Source organism: Amblyomma maculatum, chromosome 9 (assembly GCF_055883805.1).
Source record: "Amblyomma maculatum isolate TAMU_Amacu chromosome 9, ASM5588380v1, whole genome shotgun sequence".
Lineage (NCBI taxonomy): Eukaryota > Metazoa > Arthropoda > Arachnida > Ixodida > Ixodidae > Amblyomma > Amblyomma maculatum.
The window spans coordinates 44,701,975-44,723,759 of NC_139352.1; the positions used below are offsets into that span (position 1 = coordinate 44,701,975).

At 45.9% G+C, this 21,785-nt stretch overlaps 1 protein-coding gene across 1 annotated transcript; it reads left to right on the top strand.

Annotated features, from left to right (window-relative positions):
* Positions 1 to 244: 244 nt before the first annotated feature.
* Positions 245 to 14,792, top strand: LOC146178974 (uncharacterized). Its single transcript, XM_084579822.1, has 4 exons — positions 245 to 527; positions 2,939 to 3,043; positions 4,611 to 4,996; positions 14,206 to 14,792. Exons 1-4 carry the CDS (start codon positions 245 to 247, stop codon positions 14,464 to 14,466), a joined length of 1,035 nt encoding a protein of 344 aa, XP_084435948.1. The 3' UTR covers positions 14,467 to 14,792.
* The last annotated feature ends 6,993 nt before the right edge of the window (positions 14,793 to 21,785 follow it).

A 21,785-nucleotide genomic window follows, 5' to 3' on the forward strand; every position in this document is an offset into this window, starting at 1 on the left:
AAAGAAACAGCATCACGAAGTGTTGTTGCTCTCCACGTTTTCTTCTCGGAAAGGCGCCAGCTACGTGAAGACATCGAGAACACAAGGTTCGGCACTTGGCGACTCCACAATAGGACATCTTGTGCGCAGCCAACCGCTCCGGGACTAAGAAAAGACAGCGCAAAGTTGATACACACTCACGAAAAACGTGTCAACAGCGAAAACAGTGACAATGAGTTGAAACGCGACAGTGAGCCCTATCTACATGGAGACTAGCGCCGGCTTCCGCATCGGCTTTCCCTACGGACTGCACGCGCCGGGCCTGTACGGCCCGCCGGCCTTCGGCAGCCCGCTGTCCGGGGACTCAGCCGCGGCCGCTGTGCTTCGAGCTGGCGGCGTCCGCGGCGGTGCTTCGCCTCCCGCTAGCGGGACCACGCGGGCCGAGGTGGCCGACTTGGGCGGGGACGAAGTGCGCAGCGATGACGACTCGCCCGGCCCCGTTGTCCACAGGATGGGGCTTCCTCCGACCAGTTCTCCCTGCTTCGGCGGTGAGTGACAACTGTTTGAAAGCTGTAGCATAGCGTTGCCCTATATACCACAGCTGAAAGAGGCGCCAGGCTCCAGCAACGCATATGAGCAGGCTGTTCCAGCTTCAAGCAACGCATATAAGCGCTCTGTGCCAATTATTCTACTGCAAACCTCTCTAAACAGTGAATTAATTTACGCGTCGTATTCTCGTAATCCTTCTAGTCGCGCATTCCCTTAAGATTTAAGCCATCAAAGTTTTGGTGCTTGTTATAATTTTTTCAAGTGGTGCTTGAAAAATCGATAGGAATTGGTCAGCACGTGGAATTTACCAGTTTATTTATTTATTTACAACATCCTCAAGGGCCCCTTTTCAGGGACATTACATGAGGGGTTATATAAGAAGTCGTTATATACGCGGTAACTAATTTTTCAGAATATTAAAAAAAAACTTGTGGTTTTGACTGACCTCAACAGCCGAGGGGTTGCTATGACGACACCGACACTTTGACACACAGCCTGCGGTGATGTAAGGCATACATATCTGGCTGAAAAGTGTTGAAGTTTCCCTGCCATTCGCTCCAATTCTTGCGCTAGTTAATGCTAAGAGCCAGAACCAGGTCAAATGAGCAAACAGATAACACAGGGGGATTTCTTTATGCCTCACGGGACTTCACGTTGTCCCGACTTGCACATAACGTCCAAGCACGCTTTTGCTCTTCCGAGTAAAATCGAAACAACATGAAAGAAAAGAATTATAGCTATTTTTCGCCACTAAATAAAATTTCACGTAGTGTGATAACATTTATGCATTTTTTTCATCATTCCAAGGACAGAGCAAAGAACATTTTCTCGGCATAGTTTCTTTTCTTTTTTTTTTGTTTACGTAACTCCCAAAGAAGACCATGCCTTTTTTGGGCATATTAGCTGCGGTATACAATGAACAGCTGCTTTGTTGTCATGCAGCCTTTCTCGGCCTTTGCATTTGTGAGGCTGCCGTTCACTGACGATCGTGTGTTACGTCACGGCAGCGTAAGAAACGTTGGTCCCCTCCGTGTTGTATGGTTTCAGAACAAAGAGTGCAGTTTCACCTGTGCACAGGATAGGCACAGGTGTAGACAATGTGTATAGCAGACCTTGAGCAGGAGTAGATGGCCACCGCACCGCTTCGTTTTTTAACTTTTTTAATTGAGGACGTTGGAGACCGGTCGACGACACTGTATGCGAGGAAAATGGAGGCCAATCAACGGGAAAGTTTAAATGCAGACGTTAAAAGGCAGTGTGTTCAACAAAAGCTGCGTAAATTGGTCGCGGTTTTCTACGGGGTAGAGGCTGTCGCTATAACTTTTTTCTCTTTCTTTGTTTTTTGCAATAATCTGTTCTCGGGTCTTTATGGTGCACATCCAGGCTTCAGGTGCGAGGCAGCATTGCATTCAGAAAAGTGCTAGAGAAGAAAGTTCACGGCGACAGTTGCAGACTTAGGGGAGACACACTGCGGGGCATTCGTGGCCGCGTAGAACGTTGTCAACTTAGCATCATGGTCCCAGGCTGTTTTTACAGATTTTTATATCGGTCTGTGAAGCGCTTTTCAAAGTGCCCTTGTCAAACGTGAGGTCATGAGAGATGGGACCACAGAGCTGACTAGCCAAAGGAGAAAATGCGAATCGGTGGGCTTAAGTGATACAGGTTGCTAGTCATAAAACAATGGGTCGATATTCTATCCCTTGTGCATAGTTAACTCATTGGTGACCACTAAACAGCGGGTATGTAAGTAGATTTCTTGACTGTTTAGCCAAAGATAGGGCACGGAATGAAGGGAGGGGATAACTATCGGCCTCCTCATAATCATGCTAAGGTCAACTTCATAAAAGTATTTTTTCCTGTAAATGTTTATCTTTAGCTCCTCCTGTCTATGTTGTACTTTATACAGCAGCAAAAAAATGCTTATGAAAATGAGGATATTGGATGCAGAAATCTTCCCCTCAATACATTTCAACTCATGATGTCTTTAGCAAAAAGAACAGCTTAGAGCAGTTTTTCTGGGCACATAGCTATGTTGGGTAGACTCCTTCACCTGCAAAAAAACTCGTGGTGGACGCACTGATATAAATTGCCAAACCTGACGTTGTCAGAGGCAGTTATTTCGTCTTTAATAGCTAGCAAAATGTAATTTACGGCGAGAGTGGTGCTTTTTTTTTGCGTGAGTTAGATAAGCGCGGAGTACCTTATTGGTACAAGCCAAAATATGCTTCTCCCGAGTGCCCAATTCAAGTAATAGTGAGGACATTTAGCTTGCCCTAGGATGGCGCACAAGTGCCAGTTGGAGTTAGCGAAACAGAGGCTCCTGAAGCAGTTTAAATGACTAAACATGGCGTTGACGATTGTGTTCCAAGCTTTAATAATGACGAAGCTCTGACATCATCTCTTTTTGCAGTATCCGTGCACCCTTCTCCGTTGGCTGCGGAGGTGTCGCCCTCTCACGGCCATCACGCGCTGCAGAGGCAGATGCACTCGCACTCGCAACACCACTTGCACCAAGGTGAGTACTTTTGCAAGCCAGTTCTCATAACAACCATACCTTGCGACATTTACTGTTGTTGTTGCGACTGTAGGAAGAAGGAAAAGAAAATGCCCGGGCCTGCTACTGGCCCTGTATCTAAGCCACTTCAGCTGCCTCGTGCGGGCAGAAAGAAAAATAGCGAAGAAATAAAGAAAAAGGAGAGGGAGAGAAAGACGCTCTTCGCAACAGCCGTCGTCCACCACCGGAGTGGTGGCGGGTGCAATGACGGCCTGCAACAGATACAAATCCGGTGGCAGTCTAGCCCTCGCCGCATTTAAGCGGCGGTAACCCACCAGCCCCAGCCCCGTAGGGCCAGGAGCAGCCAGCGTCCCGTCCCCCCCCCCCCCCCCATCTACTGAGATCCCGAACTTCGTTGTTGCATTCAAAGAGGATCTTGGTGTGGGTTAGTCGGGTCATTGCTTTGTCACAGATTAACACAGCACAATAAAACGGGACACGAGAAGATGACAACGTACAATAGGGGACGGGCACAGGGCTCGTCCCGTCTTATTGGTACTTTGCTCAATAAAGCTGCCTAATTCTCATACTAGAAATTCAAGACAGTGAATTTGTGAGGCTGTACACCTGTAATCCGTGTCTATACGAATATTTATGGCGATAAAATATTTCACAGCTCTGTTCTATCAATTGTCGAGGCTTTAACACGGCTTGCAAACATCACGATTCATGCGGTCGTGGATGAGTTTCATGATTCCTCTTATTGTACTAAAACCAGATGGAAGACAATGTAATATCCACCATTGTTCGTCCTATGCGTTTTATACATGGGGAACAAGGCGTAGTTTTCTAATCATGTTTCATTGGTGTCTTACGTAGCTATAATTGGAATTGATTTTAGAGCTTTTCTGAGGAAGCTGCAGCCACCTATGTATTTGCAGCTTAATATGCATCGGGTAATCGCATGCATAGTGTGCAGGTCCGAACCCCAAAGTTGCCGGTACCAGCTGTCGATACAATCCCTGGCCTTACGCGCTGTTCGGAGTAACGGAAAATAGGTGCCTCAGCCTACTTTGCGTAAAACATGAGGAGGACGATTAAGCTTTGCCTTCCAAGCCTACTCGATAGAGCCTTGAACACCGTCTCTTCGTGCTACAATTTTTTAGACCATTTGTTTAAGTAAGTTTTTGGGACAGGAAAGGACTGTATAACGGTCTCACTTTTCGATGAGCACCCACACTTAATTTGTAGATTTTCTTTTAGCGACACGAATGTACTGTGGTAGATACAGTGAATTCGCGTCTAGAGTATTGCTCCTGTGCTATGCTCGAATATTTATTTTGCTCTTTTCTTGCACGAAGAAGGCCTTCAGAGCCTCCGGAGGCAGAGACGTAACCGTGCCTTTGTTTCTTTCATAACTATAAAACCTAACCTACTCTAAGCCGAAACCACATCTCCGCCTTTTCTAAGCACATGTTCAGATTCCTAGTTCTAAATTGGAAATGACAGTTGGCATGTTTCTTCTCACTCCAAAATCAAACACAAGCCAATTTGACTAAAGTGACTTTTCATTCCCGTGTCTGCGCAGGCTCCGTCGTCTCCGTCGGAGCACGACCCTCCCTCGCAGCCGTCACAGCGGCCGTATCGGCCGCACCTCCACCGCCGGCGTCCCTGGCCACGTTGCCCGGTCCCCACCAGCCCTCGCACCAGCAGCGGCACCAGCAGCGGCCCCCTCCTCCATCTCCGCCCGAGCAGCACCAGCAGCCCGCGGCGGCCGGAGGGGGCGCCCGCAAGCACCGGCACGCCAAGACCATGCGGCTGAGCATCAACGCGCGCGAGCGAAGGCGCATGCACGACTTGAACGACGCGCTGGACGAGCTGCGCTCCGTAATCCCGTACGCGCACAGCCCGTCCGTGCGCAAGCTCTCCAAGATCGCCACGCTCCTGCTCGCCAAAAACTACATACTCATGCAGGTAGGCACCCCTTCACACGACTTTAACGTGCACTCGCTGCATGCTCTATGGTTAGTTGCATGCAGTTCTTGCTATGTGGTCATACCTAAAGTTGTGTTCGTGTAACAAAATGTACAGTACGGTCCACTGGTAAAGAGAACATGAAATCGCGTGGCCTAAACAGTTCGCAAAGCCCTGCCGCCGACCACGGGCAAGAATGGACGGCACAAAGGGCATGTTCGGGAAGAGCAGTCGGCCGTGGTTCTCTCGGGAGTGCTTTGTAAAGCGCAGGGGCAACGCGGCCACATGTTCCCTTAAACAGTAGACCGTACTGTACATTTGGATTGTATTCATGTCAGTATATTCCTGCATTCTCAATCTGTAAATAAGTTAGCCGCTGCTTGCGCGTCACCTAACGGCTGCGAATTTCAGCACCGACATGTGTAAGAAGTGATTCGACTGTTAGTCTAGGCGCCCGTTCTGCCTAGAAACTTGGCACTAGGATCGAATTGAACATAACTTCTTCATTTAAGCAAAGTCTCATTGCTTGAAGTGAAGTACTTATGCCTGTTGGGAATGCTCTATTTATTCGAGAGCGCGGTGTGGATCCATATTGCGCCTGTGCCAATTAGCTCTTGTCAGTGCACGCGTCAGTGCATGTGCAGGGCATCTACCAATTGTAAATCATTAGGTGCCGCAGTCGACATCAACGACGACTGGGCCATCATTTCAGATAACGAGAAGCCGATAGATGTGGATTGCGGCTCTGCATCGCTTTTCTGGTGTGCAACCTCTCACCCCTGTCTTGTGTTCGAACCCAGCTATGAAGGGCCACTCCATACTTCACAGCGATTCCGCCCGTGAAGGTCGTCTATCTTTCCTCTGTCGACGAAAGGCGGGGTCCTTCACTGAAGCCAGGCTTCTGATCATATCTATAAAATAACCAAGTAACTGATAAGTAGCTTTTTCGGTGTGTGGCGTTTGACGATCTGCATGACACTATTACATGAAAATTCAGTTATGAATGGTTTCGCAAAGATGTAGTCTATTGGAACCACTATTGCAGCCACTGATCAAAGAACATTCATAAGCATAACAGAACCAGACGATATGATACCAATAAAAAAAAAATTCAGCGCAGATATGCCACGCATAGCAGTAGGCGTCGCGGCACGTAAGATTCCAGAGTTCCTCGATTCGGCAGTAGCGCTTTGGTTCTCTGAAGAAATGCTTATCTCATCTTCAAAGAACCCTCTCGTTAACCTTTTATCATTAAGCGCACACCTACTCGCCGCCTCCCTCATTCTTTCTCCATGATGATAAAAAGCGTCCGCTCAGAATACTTAACAAAGCACGTGCGATTACAGTCACCACGGCAATCGTGCCGATAGTTGTACTTGAATAGCTACCTATATCCTTAAGGGCGTTGCTGCTTACTGCTAATTGCAAACATAAATTTAAGCCAAACTTTGAAATGGCGGGGATATATATGCGGCGAAAGCGACGACAAGATACCCTTACCCTTTCAATTTTGGTGTGGTTCAACGTTCATTTCATAGTGATTGACACTTCGCCGTGAGGGCCTTGTTGTTCACTCCCTGCAGGCTTTATACGTTGCCGTTTCTTGATAAGCGTCGCCTAAAGGCAGTGTCTTCGGTCGAAAATAGTTTAAAGTCAAGAGAATGACCTTAAGTCCGCAGACGACGATCACAGAGACCTGATGGAGAGTCGTTATCCAGTATGTGCACAAAATATAAACAGGCTGTAAACAATAAACGAAAAACGAATGACGTGCTCAATTGCTATAACGCATAATGTCTCGGAAACGTTGTGCAATTATCAGGTTACCACACAGTGGCAATCGTTAACCAGCGCTCGATTGATTGGTTTCAAAATATCTCCTGAACGTTTGAAACAAATTGGATGCTGTAGATACTGAGTGTAGCTGAGGCGCATAGAGTTACAAGGCTAGCGAATTTAACACGGTTTCGACCTTTCTTTTTGAGGCCTAACTGTATGCCACCCAACTTACTCGCCAGAGGCGTCCACCCGCCGCCGTGGCTCAGAGGTTGGGGCGCTTGTCTACTAAACCGAGAGACACGTCTTCAATCCCGGTCGCGTTGCAGCCTTTTGACGGATGCGAGACTCAAGGCAACCGTGTGCAGTGCAATGTCAGTGCACGTAAAGAACCCCAGGCTGTCGACGCTATGCGGAGCCCTCCAATACGGCGTCTTTCATGATCTGAGTCAATTAGCACAGGCTACCCTAATTTCTTGACCAATGCAGTTGATAACAAACGTACGCTGGACAGAGAGATTAATTACACAAAGGAGAGAAAGCTATGTAAATGCGACACCACTGGCTGTCATCGCGTCCAATACCTGTTCAAGGAGTCTTTTCTGCGCGCCTTCCTTTGTCCTAGGTGTTTTCTACAGCTAAGTCTTTTATATGAACTAATCAGCATGCAAGTACACTTTGCCGACCGAAGAACAACATTACCTAGCCAGGCGATAGGTGCTATGAGCGCACGCGGGGTTCGCGCATCAGCACGCATGATTGCTACGCCTGTCAAGGCATCGTACTTTCTACCGCATAATCTATTGAGCTTATTCACGTGACGTCATGGCAGCCTTCCTGGCAACCACCACTGAACCACTGATTTATTTATAGGAAGGGAAAGGCGCGGTAACTGTCTCACTTGTTTTTTCTGTGGACACCGCAACCGCGCTGTAAGGGGAGGAAGATGGGAGTGAAAGTGGAAAGAGAGAAAGAGGAGCCGTAGTGGAGGGCTACGGCGTAATTTCGACCACCTGGGGTCTTTAACGTGCGCTGACATCGCACAGCACACGGACGCCTCTTCGTTTCTTCACATGGAACGCATAACGCAACATGAGAGAGGGAGAACGAAAGAGAGATAGAGAGGGCTTACGGCAAATCATGACACGGCGTCGGTGAAATCCGAGCTCTGGTTGGACGGCGTTCCAAACGGCGTCTCAAGTATCCGACAAATGAGCGGCGCGCAGCAGGAAGTACGCTGGTAGACACATTTTAGTTCCGAACCGCCCAACGTCATGGCGTCTCCGCAATGCAGGGTTGCCACGAACGCCGCCTGCTAAACCTGATAGTGAATAGGGTCTATACGGCGGGGTTCACAGTCCAAGCGTGTAGTGAGCTGCAGCAATACTGTAGCGATACTCTGGCCTGTACCTATCCCCGCACTCCCTAAATTTTGCGTGGTACTTGTGCACGCTTTCGTTCTCCACTCTACCTTTGACACTTCCTCATATTGTGATTTATGTATTCATTATGACAATGGCAGTGTCTCTTCACCTAACTACATCCTTCTCGTTATGTTGCGGAACTAGCAGACCGAGGTGGCGGAGGACGTAATGCACTTTACTGCTGAGCCCGAAAACAGAGCATCAAATGTGCGGCGTATACGTTTTAAACATGGATTTATTGTGGATTCGTGTTACACCGAAATTGTCGCAGGTGTGAGATGCCCCTACCGTGCAAACCCATTTAGATTCGGTAGAAGGCGGCGGCGGACCCTTATCCTCTGCACTTCAAATCAAAACAGAAGTGTGCGAGTCTGCACTCCTCTGCTTCCCACCATTTCTCTTAGCAGAATTTCGCCTTTTTCGAACTTTTTCCTGCTCCAATGTTTTTATATTTACAAAGTTGGATGCGCGAGTGAGTATGAGAGAACAGCCAAAGAGCGTATTAGCCGCCTCACTTTAAGGATGCAGATGAGAAGTACAATTGCTTGTTTGGCAGAGGAAGTGTGATACACTCGACAAGTCCGTCGTCCTAACTGCGCTTCACTTGTGTTGTTCATACACGTCGATCTGCTTGTTTCTTGATGGATCCTGCATCCGTCACGTATACTTTGCCGATGTGTGCTTGAGGTATTCCTGCATAGCCTTCCACCTATTGGAGGAAGAACCCTCCGGTTTTAGCATGTTGATAAAGCTCAACAGATAATGGCACCGAGCAGATAAAATCAAGAAAACAACCTTGTCATGTTACACTTTTCTACTGCATAGTTATGCCACAGATACTGCATGCGGTCACTGATAATGGAACTAAGCCTGATACGTGTTTTGTTAGCTTTTCAGCTTACATAAAAGAAAACAACGTTGTTAACAATGAACAACACCTAATGCTATCAAAATTATTTGGAACTGCAACAACAGAGAGAGAGAGAGAGCGCGCATTCACGTGACGCAACGCGCAATGTGCTATTGAACTTTGTCTTTCAATTTTTTTAGAAAGAAAAAAGGGAATTACAATCGGCACTTTAACGTATTCGATCTAAATGTCACAATTCCCGAAACCTGAAGGCGTCAAAATAGAAACAAAAAAAAAGAGTATTAAAGAGGAATAAATATTTTGGACCTGAGATGAAGGCATTTTAAGAGCGAATATATTGGGCCTTAATTAATTAGTTGATGCGGATGCGCAAAATTCACTGCACCACCCCCTATGGGCTTGATTGAGCTTTTCGTTTTGTGGGTGATGTCAACCATTTCCTGTTAGTGTGTGCGCGTTTTTGTGACGAGCGTGAGACACTCGAGGGAACCCCGAAGAAACCGAACGTTCCGGTTGATAATGCCGCTCACATCGTGTACGCTGTGAGGTGCAGAAATGAGCGGCGATCTGTCTCAGCAATCAATCTTGACATTTGTAAAGTATGTTGGCTCTATGAAAAAGTCAATGAATGACTCAGGTGGAGCAGTTGCTGGCAGGCTGCCTAATGCCATCAGTATACTATGGTTTATACTATAGTTTTCTAGTTTTCTCCATAAAATAATTTCTCCTCGTATCAACCTTCGCCGCGTGTCCTTTTCTCGGAGGTTGTTTGCCGGATTTGAATTGAATCCGGGCGACAGCTGGGGTGACCAAACCAGCGGATTGCTATCGCCGTGGACCAGCTGTTCAGTTTTCGGTGAGCGCACATGAGCTCAATAAAGACGCACTTTTTAAACACTTTGTGGTAATCCTGTCAACCACACAGCCGTCAGTTCCACGTAGAAGTGCAAGGTAAAATTCTTGTTCCGGATACTCCTAAACATAAATTAGGCAAGCATTCTTTTTCGGCGCCGGAGGACCTGACCTTCTTCGCTCGGGCGAGCTGTCGGCTATAACATATCAATACCGAGCTTAGGCCCCTTCCAAAGGAGCTGGTGAGTAACTAACGCGCCTGCGTTTACCATGGCTACCCAAAAAAGCACCGACATTCGTTGACTCATCAGGCTCGGACTCCGAAGAAGGGCTCTGATCCAGGTATGATACGGGACTAGTTTCGAAAGCAGGCATCACCTGGCTAATAAGCAGAGTTTGCGTTGTGGAAGGCCGTGCATGGACCTGGTACGAAAACCATGGTGCTCCCTTGGCAACGTATGATTCCCCGAAACGGAAGCTACTCACGTCATTCGGAAAGGAGGAGCACAGATTCTATTTCAATCATACGCCCAGCATCTAACTAAACGGTGCTTCTGTACGTCGACGAATTGGAACGTGTCTTCGGAAGAACTGCTCCCCACAAGAGCGAAAAAGGCAGCCGTTTCATCTGTGGTTTAAAGGAGCTAGTTTTTGCCCGCCTAATTTCATCTTGTAAGCAACGATAAGCTCATGAGGTTTACAGCTACGGACTCCGCAAACTTACAGCAACGGTGCTGCCCGCGAGCGCCGCGGACGACGGCGTTCTATCCGTCGACGCCTCCCAAATCGTCGTTAGGCCTATATATTGCTTTGCATCGAAGCCACAGCAGTCGTCACTTTGTAATTGATCAGCGAGGTGTCATAGTAAATGGGCCAATCGGTCATGATCCTTCCTTACTCTCAACCGCACTGTTTCGTAGTAAATGAAATTATTTTCGTGACGGCTTAACAGCGGAGCTATAGCGTGCAAGAAGACGGGCATCGCACCGGCGGAAGCTACGCGGCTGTGAGCAAAAACTTCTGCCGTGTGAGACAGCATTTTTCAAGAAGCATTCATTTTTAAAATTTCCTTTTCCAGGGCCTATTAATATTACGAGAAAATAAATTCGCATGCTTTTCTGACACTGGCGCAAGGGATCCGCCATATCGCTGCCGCGGACGGCTTGCGTAAGGCACGGCCGGCGAGCCGGTGTTTGTACGGCGGTGGGCAGCGCTGACATCGGACGATGGCGGCGGTCGCGCCGAAGGTGGATGTGTGGGCGAGAACTAAATCGCGCTCCATCATGGTCTATGATCTGTTTTCAGAGATATGTTGAGTACAACAATTTGGAGTCATGCTGCGTGGTCTTTGAGCAAGCGCGAACACAGTACAGTGTATCGGCAGCTTATCGTCGCCGGCACAGTAGCAGATGGCGCAGAGGCTGGTGTCAGTCTGTGACGTCACCAAGTATTTCAACTTGGTAACTGCACTCGCTGGGAGAAGCTTCGCGGTCTCAAATTTAGTCACGTATTTGAAAATAAAGAATGAGTATATGGCACCCGAATTTCGGAAATAAAATAATAAGATCCAGTACTATCTGCCAGACTACAAGACTGTAATATATTAGATGACGATGGCATGACCTCTTAAGTCAAGCATTTGTTGACGTATTTTGCATGTGCACCCTTTGTCAGAAGTGTATTTTCTCAAATCGGTAATAAAATATAGTGGAAGTCTGCCGCTGAAAACTTATTATGTGCATAGTATTTTACACCTTGTTTATGGTTTTATTACCATAATTTAGATTTGGGCTCGTAGGTTCCTATAAACTGTCTCGGAACTTTTGATTCATACCGGCATACCAAAACGGATCAAGACGTTGTAGCAATCTCATAATTTATAACTTGTCCCATTCATGATTTTAGCTTAGATATGGGCATAGAGCTCGGTCTTCAACTTCAAAAACAGTACACATATTTTTAAAAATTGTGCGCTCAAAATAATATTTTTCTACCAACACGTTCTAATTTATGTCGTTGTCTCTCAGAGAAGCTAACCTGGTTCTCTGCTCACTGTTTTATGGTTAATATGTGAGATATCACTATTGACACCCTGCGACAAACCTTCAATGATCTATGCCTACACGAAAATATAGAATAAGTGAAGTGTCCGGTAATAGACATACAGATATGTACGGGGCTCATGTCGCGCTTCTGAAATTCCTACCTAATGGATGTGGCAGGACCAAGAAGCGTTTTAAATTCAGGAGGTTTGGAATTCTGAAGGATGCATAAAGGATGTATACGCAGGCACTGAATACCAGACATGACCTTAGGTAGTCTTATCTACGCACCACCCCATCCGGCTGAATAACTGCACTTCATTTCATATATATCAAGAGGACACGACAACCCCCGGCACAAAGTTCTCAGGTATCATGGGTGAGGTTAAGTTTGGATAAAACCCGATCATTTGACGGAGTGCAGATTAAAGACCACTAGTGCACCCGCGCACAGCATATGAAGACGCGACGCGCAATAATTGGCAATGAGATTTGAAACCCGAAATTATTTCTCTGATTTTTCTGCACGTAAAATAACCTTCGTCGATTTGTTTAACTGGACAATATTGCCGCAAAGTTTTGCATTGCTTCTTTTTTCATACTCAAAGCTCGCGGTTTTATAACTTTCTTAGCGACTGGGGATTGTGCCAGATTTCAGATTTATCTGAATCGTTTGTAGCCGCGCGATCTTGGTTATACTTTGTTCGTGGTTGTAGGTAATCATTATTGCGCCTTATCTGGAAAGTCGTGAGTAGCTTTAAAATTTAGTGTGTCTGGAGCGGACACACTGAATTTTAACTCTACTCGATAATCGACGACCTCCGAGCACGTTTTCTGTTTTCACTGCCACCGATTTGACCAGTTTTGTTGTGGACGTGATTCAGCGCAACAAGAAGTGTTTTTTAAAGCTCTTCATTAGCCTTTTACGTGGTGCCGTCACAACGACGTGGCAATATGAATTCGTTGCTGGTGAAATGATAACATCGCGGTAGACTGGCCTGCGTGCGACTTGAAGTTAATTGTCCGTGTCATGCTTCTAAAGTCATATTATACGCATTAATGGACGGTTTGTGATGGTATTCTAAGAATTTATTTGGTTACTTTCTATTTTTTTAATCTTCTGGCCGATTGTTTGTAATCTTTGTTTGGCCATGCTTAAAGCCGCACGCATGTGGCTTTGTCCCTGTCGCGGCGGCCGCTTTTCGATGGAGGCGAAAAGAAAGGGGTCCGTGTGCTGTGCGATGTCAGTGTACGTTAAAGAACCCCAGGTGGTCAAAATTTCCGAAGCCCTCCACTACGGCGTCTATCATAGCCTGAGTGGCTTTGGGACGTTAAACCTCATGAAAACCAAATTCAACGTGGTTTTGTTACTTTGTAATGCGCGTTCCACCCAGTTTCATTTCGAATGACTGCAGCTGCATTAAACTTCTGCTATATTTTAGCATAGTGTAATAGTTACGTCATTACATTACTTTAAAAGTTACATGTGGCTTTAAGTTGAGCGGGCGGAGAGCAACGATGAGCTCTTTTGGACCATATGGAAAGGCGCTTTTTAGTGTCACCCTCACCAAGATAAGGTTTTGCCTCTGGTTCGGTTGGTTTATGACGCTCATCGTCTGAGAGGAATTCAGACTATGAGGGAATCCGCAGTGAAGGCTGCGGAATACTTTAGACAACCCACAACTCTTTCACATGCACTTACATCACAAAGTGCACTCCCGTGCGCGGTTTCGCCTACATCGAAAGTGTTCGCCGCCGCTGGATTGAGCCCGCGTACTAGGGCTCCGTAGTCGAGCGCCCTAACCACTGAGCGACCATATAGTTGGACAGTTCTAGTGTTCAAGCAAGGGAACCGGATACAAGGGTTTATTGCAAATTTTGATCTGTCATCATACCGGCTGGACTCCCGTCACCATAACATAATAGTATACGACATAAAGGACTGTGTTTAGTGGATACCATGGAAAGGTGAAAACGTAGCCAATAAAGGTATTCATGCAATACAATCTCAGCTTCGACCGTGCCTAGAAGAGGCGACATATGTAAGGTGTGCGATATCAGTGGATGCGAAAAAGAAAGTGGATAATAACCACAAGCTTTTTATTATGGTGCCTCTTTGTCTCTTCTTTCATTCCAACATTCCTCCTTTGTCTCACGGGCGTCCTTTAGGTGTCCCCCGAGAGTGAGACAGATCCTGCACTTTTTCTTTCCTCAAATTTCTAATCTCCTTCGTTGTCGCTTCAGGCCAATGCCCTGGAGGAACTGCGTCGCATCATCGCGTACATGAATCAAGCCGGCGGTGTGGCCATTCCGGCTGCCGCAGCGGGACCCCTGGCGGCCTGCTGCCCCGTGCCTGCCCAGGCGGCCTCGGTCTCGAGCCACGTCGGCGACACTGGAAGCAAGTTCCAGGGCGCCAGCTCAGGCCTCTTCTCGCCCTTTGCGCCTGCGCTCAATGGCGGAAGCCCCACGGACTCAGGAGGCGGGACCAGTGACGGAAAGCCGTGACCATGTGCGAGGACATTGCAGATTATGAATGTGCCCTTTAATGTGTGCCGGATTCGGTGCTGGTTCCTCAGACTATAGTGAAGAACACGTTTCTTGGTCCTATTCACCGGCTGGCAGCGATCACCATGTTCGCCAAGACATCACGCAGAGAACGACCTGTGGTGCTAACTGGACTATGGCAAGCACTGGGAATGAAATGTGGAAAGTGGTTTTCCGGTTGACGAGACTTGGAAGTGGACAAATAGACAACGCTTATTTATCTTTTAAACAGAGCGAGGGCATCAGCAAAGTATTTGAGGTGATCGGTTTGTCGTTGTGCAACTCTCTGAAACGAAGTTGGGGGTATGTCCTCGAACCATATTATACCTAGTTTTCGTGCGCCAAACAGTCAATGAAAACTCTACCGATTCAGTCTGACGAAGAATTAAAACAGTGTCAGTTGTTCCACCGCGCGCTTATGGGTGATAGGGACACTAAAAAGGTACTCAAACGCTAAGAAATTTCTGATAAGAGAATCTGCGTGACACCGTAAAGGCGAGGTCAGATGCATGGTTGCTGTCTCGAGACATACTTGTGTAGCGTGTTAATACATCCGCGCGTTGCATGTGGCCGGTAGAGCGTCTTTGTAATTCTAGAGCATTGAAGACTGATCGTGAAGGCTCAGGAAAAAGTAAACATCCACTTTGGTAGTAGTCATATACTTGAAATGCCTTCAGCACAGTTTGAAAGTTTGATAATGAAAACTGTTTTGCCATTTCATGTTTTGGTGTTCGTTCCTGCACTTACGAGAGGCTCCCGAACTGTTTATTCTAACACGATATAAAAAAAGATGATTGAAAGGAGTAACGTTGGGCAGGAATTCTCGAATGCCTCATCTAAGTCAATAATTTGTCGCCAAGCTCATTTAGCGTGGTCTGCAAGGAGAACGAGAACGAGACTGAAAAAAAAAAAAAAATGAGCTGCACACATGGAAGCTATCGGTTGCAGCCTCCCAGACTTCGCCAGGGTTCCAGCGAAAGACAGGGTGTCCGAACTTGGTTTTTATAGCGGTGTCAGGTTTGACGCACGTAGCATGCGCCGTTGAGCTTACAGCTGCGATTCAGACAGAACCGACTTCCGAGGCGGAGTAAAATACTTATTGTACAGGAATTCTTTTAGAATTCATGTGCACTAACAATGGGCTCTGTTAGGTCATTGCGACTTTACCGAATATTTATTTCAGGGACATAGAAACTTCGGGTTCATACTACACGTTAATGCGGTTTGTGGTTCGAAAAAATGAGGTCTCCCTACTGAAAGTTCTTCGACGTTTTCCCCTTGAATGAGACAGCGAGGTACAAGAGGTGCCCGGGTAAGGGAAAGGGAATAGCGTGCATCGAGTCGACCTGCTTTTGTGTTGCTTGAATCACCCGTGCAGGTTCTCTATAAGAGTATTAGCCGCGGAATTAACGGTGATTGAGGTATGGAGTGTTCCGCTTGAAAACTTTTGCTTCTTTGAATTTGCGTTCTCTTCACTCGGTGTTTGAAGCAACTTAGCGATTCTTTGGTCATTGTCATTATTTAGTTGAGACCTGCGCATCTGATCCCGCCCCATGCGGTAGTGTCTGCGGTCAGACAAGGTGGCTGCCAATTGCACTCCCATACAAAGAAACGAAGTTACCTGCATGTCAGGTAACCTCATGTCAGGTTACGACATGTCAAGCTAGAAAGCAAAGCACCAGCAACAACTGTTAATTGAGGCAACTGAATAAACAGAGCTGCGCTATAGGAACACTGTCAGGTTGGCGCTTTCAAGCGGTTTCAGAACTTAGCCTCCAGTTTATGAGCCCGCCAATTCCGTCTGCACTTTTCGGTAGGAGCGATTTCAGCTTTGTCAAGCACGGCGCCGTTATCAGTGACGAATGACGAAACATCGTTGCCAGTGTTTTGTGCTCTACACGGACCTTCTGCATCGTTCAGCCCGTACGAAGAATCAAAGACTTTGTGAACTGACTGTTCCGTCAGCGTGCTGGTCGCGGTTTAAGCGCGAACGCACGAACTTTTGCGGCGAAAAAAAAAAAAACGAGAATAATACTAAAGCCTCAGAGTGAATTCTCTTGTCTCCGAGTCCTTTCTTGTTGTTATTGCCTTGACGGTCGTCCAAGGAATTTAAAGAAACTACCAAAGTAGTGTATTTAACAGACTTTTGTAAATTTCGTGTGACCCTCGCAAGGTTTAGTTTTCTCCAAGCCCTGGTCAGTAACCTAAAAACTTCAGCAGCAATGTTTTCTGACCTGGCGCTAAGGCGTTACGTTGACAACACTGACTTTTTATTTTTGCCGAAGGCTAGCATTACGCGTCATCTGTTATTTCACACTTCACTAGACGAATATGCTTTGTCATTATTCATCGACGACATAGCACACAGAGTGGAATGTGGACATATTCACAAAAAATCACTTAAAGTTAGTTGTCATGCACGCGACCCTCAAAAAATAAAAAAGCTGAATAAAGCACGCACACATCTGTTTATTCGACTTTAAGAGTTAGCGAAATCCATTATTGCTGGCCAGGTTGGGGTGAAAAGCCAGGCAAAACGTACAATCCGTAGTAAACAGATTTTCACACAAGGAAACATCGGTTTCATGGTGCTAGCAAAAATCAGTGCAAAATATGGATGACGTTTCTCCCTCACCGGCAAGTTCCAAAGTGCCGCAACTATTTCTTCAACACCAAATAGACCATGCTCCTTTTTTTTTTTAACGAATCTCCAGTGTAAACGCACCAGTCGTGCTCAAATACGAAACAAACAATCATACGAAAAACACAACACTAAACTTTTTCGCATTTCCACGTTCGGCAGCGCATGCAATCTACTGAACTCTCGTTTATCGCGCAAACAACAGTCGGGCGCTTCAACGTTTTTGTAGAAAACTTCAGCATGACTAAAGCATGAGGTTCGTCTCATGTCGATTACTCATGCGTGCCAATGTGTCAAGGTAGTGGAAGGTTTCTGCGCTTCCATGCTCCATCAAGTGTCAAAACTGTCGTCAAGTGTGGTGCATATGAACTTCCGGCAGGGTGTAGTCCCTGTTTTTACCCTCCTCAGGCAGGCGTTTACGAAAGATGCTTAGATTCCAGCGCAGGAACTGCTTATGCCACTCCCTCTAATTTAAAGTTTTAAATTCAGCCATAGTTGCTTTTTTTTTTTTTTTTTTTTTTTCCGACGGCTGATAACAGAGGCTGAGTTTTCAGAGAAATATAGTGATAGTATCCTGACCGCACCGGGGAGGACAGTAACCTGTGAAAGTCAAGGTAAAAACATTCCCTCATTCTTAGGTTGTCTGGCTGTTATACTGTTTAAACTCTATTCTATAGGTGATGAACTCGTATCAACCTGACTTTCTTATAAACGTCGTCGTATTGCAGTCGTGGTTTTGGAAGTACGCAACTCTTTTTTTCTGCTATGAAAGATTTCGAAATTGTACAGGGTATGGCAATAGTATGTAGTAGGTGAGTGCTGCACACACTAAAGAATATGACAAGAAAACAGCACATTTAAACAGGACATAATTAGAGGGCAGTAACAATAGGGTTTTGTGCTCTTTCACTTATGCTTTTCTCCTGCGCAAGACGTGCGTGCCGAACATTCGTTACAACCTCGTTAATTTAAATGAGTAGAATTACAAACAAAATATTTCTGGTAACCAAGCTTTTTCATTGCATCTATGCCTGGCTAATACGGATGCTTACAGTTTAAGCAGCACGTGAGCCGGGGAAAGTGTACGAAGTCTGCTTGGTCCACTGCATTTTTCTTCCTTTAATGTGGATAAAGATCGGCACGAAATTTTTACTGTCTCAGTCAGATGGCCTCATTTTCAACGTTTCCAGTTTGAGACTGCAGCGGAGTGCAGCATAGAAGTGCTACTGACTGAGTGGCAACCACTGCTTCCTTGGTTTTGTGCATTTTAGTGCATTGCTGCCCAGCTCGACCAGCATTTACCCATTGCGGCGTTGTAAATTTTCACCGCCGTGAGCTGTTGTTGGGATGTTTGATGGAAGCGATTCCCACCGACCGATAACTGCATAGTGGCATAGTGGCATATAAGTGAGAGGAATCTTTAGCTAAGCAGCATTGAATACAATGCAAGGGTTCTTCGTTTCTGTGGTCACGAGGAAGCTGACAACGGACAGCAGGAAAAAAATGCCGGCAGGCATTTCGGCGACGCGTTATTGAAACTGTCTCAAATACCAGTTCTGACTATCGTTTCCCAGCTACCTGTCTGAGTATTACTTCAGAAAAACTTCAGGAGGGAGTTTATTTGTTAGCCAAAACCTCATGCTTGTTTCAGTGGGCCGTGCTGATGCTAACATTCGGTCTGCAGGCTATACTAATCTATAGACCACAACAAAACACTTGATATCAAACTCTAAAAGCGCTAAAGGACATTCACTAGAGCTCCAGAATGAGTAGCAAAAAAATGTTTTTTTTTTTTTTGCACCATAAAGAATCCTTATCTCACGTATCAAGAGCCAGCATGTAGTGCCCTGGTGGATTTTTGCAAAACAATAGAGGGATGAAATAAAGTGGCCCGAAACGCTAAATGGTACATATTGTGTAGATTTTGGAAATTAAGGTATTTATGTACTAGCTACCTTAATTTGCGGACTAGTTGGGTTGACTGTGCTAAGAAATATTGATGAAAAGGGAAATATTTTATTCTTAAAGTATTAATGCAGAGATTAATTGTAGGGTGCCATTGTAGTGCACATCAGCAAAGAAATGTAGGGGAAATGAAGCCCCTGTAACAAAGTACATATGAAGGTAGCCATCAGTCATTGACACGAAAGAAAGCATAGGTGAACAGAGATGCCGCTGAAGAACACTATCAAAGTCAGGTTACAAGCAGCATAAATATCTACGAAAGTAGAAAATTGAGCATCCATTGCCGTAGTGCAGATAGTAGAGTAGCATCGACAAATTCGGAGGTTGCGGCTTCAGATCACAAGTGGCGGAATATAGAGTTTTTCTTCTATTTCTTAATGAAGTCTGTACACGAATACGCTATTACTTTACATTGGCCAATACCGAAAACAACAAAAATTATAGGGATGCTCGAGTGTCACGTTAAAATAGAAAGCTATAGCGCCTTTAACGCCGGCTTTTGACTCCGAATGTTTTTTATTTTTTTGCTTTCGCTGATTGTTGGAGCAAAAAGGGGGCAATATATTTGGCTCCCTTGCACCGCTACGCTTACAACTAAAAGCACACACTTGGAATTACATATATGTAGTCGGTTCGAATAGCTATCGCAAACTAGACTCTAAAATGACTTGATGATGGATGCTAAATGAGAAGTGAAACAATGTGACATAACGTTGTACAAAGATTGGTTGCGTCATAGTCTTAACACGAAGTGCGTATTTCTGCAAGCGCATTTTGAATGATTTCACCGCGACGTCTGGGGTGCGGAAACGACCTTGAGGCACAGCAAAACCGGTGCACTCTCACGTAATATTCTTTTCTGCTTCCCTTGATGTAAGAGGCTATTGTCTCTCCTCGTGTGTAACATACCTAGAGAAGTTCAGTCGATATAAGGAAATAGTTAAGTTCAAACTAGTTAAAGCCCTTAAGGGTCAAACCTGGCGCAAAGCAAGGCGCCCGTGTGCTGTGCGATGTCAGTGCACGTTAAAGAACCCCAGGTGGCCGAAATTAGTCCAGAGCCCTCCACTACGGCGTCTCTCATAGCCTGAGTCTCTTTGGAACGTTAAACTCTATAACTAAACCAAACTAAATCGAAATAATTAATCAGTTACAGGAAATTGGGGACCAGTGTTATTTGTGCGGCACGTAATGCCGCGCACAATTGTAATCTATATGTTTTGCTTTCAACAGCCCTCAGAACGTAGCCCTCTCACTTTGATCATTTTGTTTATACCGAGCAGAACAACCTCTCTGTTCATTTGTAATTTATGGCATTGTAACCTCCACTTGACAATAGCTTCCAGCTTAAAGCTTCCCCTGACAGCTTTTAGTCACTAACGTGGTGACACGCATTAGCAATCAGTTGATCGACGTCAATTCGGGGTATGAAACCTTTTACCACCTATGTTTTAATAATGAGAATAAATTCACACACACTCAATTTTCAGCCTAACATTTAACATGCAAGAATAGTTAGGAAATGGAGCAGATGCACTCTAAATTGCAGTCCATTCAACCTTTCAGTATTTCTCCGCTTTTGCGTTGAAAAAACAAACAAAAAGAAGTGCTGGCTGCAGACAGTCAAATTTTTCTAAACGAAGTTACAATATTTTTATAATTGCTCTCGTATCGCCGCTTCAGCCCGCCTTTAGCGGGCTTAGTCATCTGCTAAGCTGCGAAATATTCTGCTCATAAAGTGAATGAACCTCAGCATACTTGACGTCTATGTACACAGCACTGTCATACGTCAACCAGATGTGACTTGACTAATTACTTAACACTTTCTACGCCATTTATAGTGCATTCCTGAAGCTTTAGTTGTATACGTGTACCCAGAATCAGGAGACACGCAGTCTTTCTCTGCTGCGCGAAAAGCGCAAAATTAAGCAGAATTCTTCAACCGACATCGTGCTTGACAAACATTTATTTGACCGATGTGTTCTTGACTAAGCCATGGGGGAACGAGGAAATCTTCCTTTGCTGCCTAATACGCTCACAGCGACGTCTTTTATCGGTGATGATGTTTCTCGAACATATTACGCAGCAGCGACCCCCCGCCCCCCCCCCCCCCCCCCTTTTCTGGGCCAACTTTTCCCAAAGAGAACAGAAGGAGAACAAGAACACGTTCAAGGCTGTCTTGATGCGGTTGTTTCCCCGAGATGAAATTAACTAAATGGAGGAGCTCGATCGCCACTCTGGACCCCAATTGGTGACAATATAAGCCATGGGATGATCTCCCAGCTTATCGCTAACACCTCGTGATGGACGATGGTGGGGCAGGGTGAGAAGTGGCGCAGGCTCCGGCTCCCTTCTATGCCACACGCTGAGCCTCGTCCCCCTATCTTGTGGGGACCAATAAAGACGCCGCAACTGCATGCAGTGACGCAATCGAGACTAAACTGCAATTGTGTCAGGTCAACGTGGTACTTACTGTTGATGACTGACAAACTACGGTTCATAATTTTTCATATGTTAAAAGCTTGCTGAAGGTTTTGAAGAAGGCTGCATCTGGTTCTACAGCTTGGCATATTGGATGTATAGCCTAGGATAAGGAACTGTATTACTGCTACTGAAGACGCAAGGCGCTGCTATAGTTGCTCTCAAAAGATTGCATTCCAGTATATAATTGTCTAAA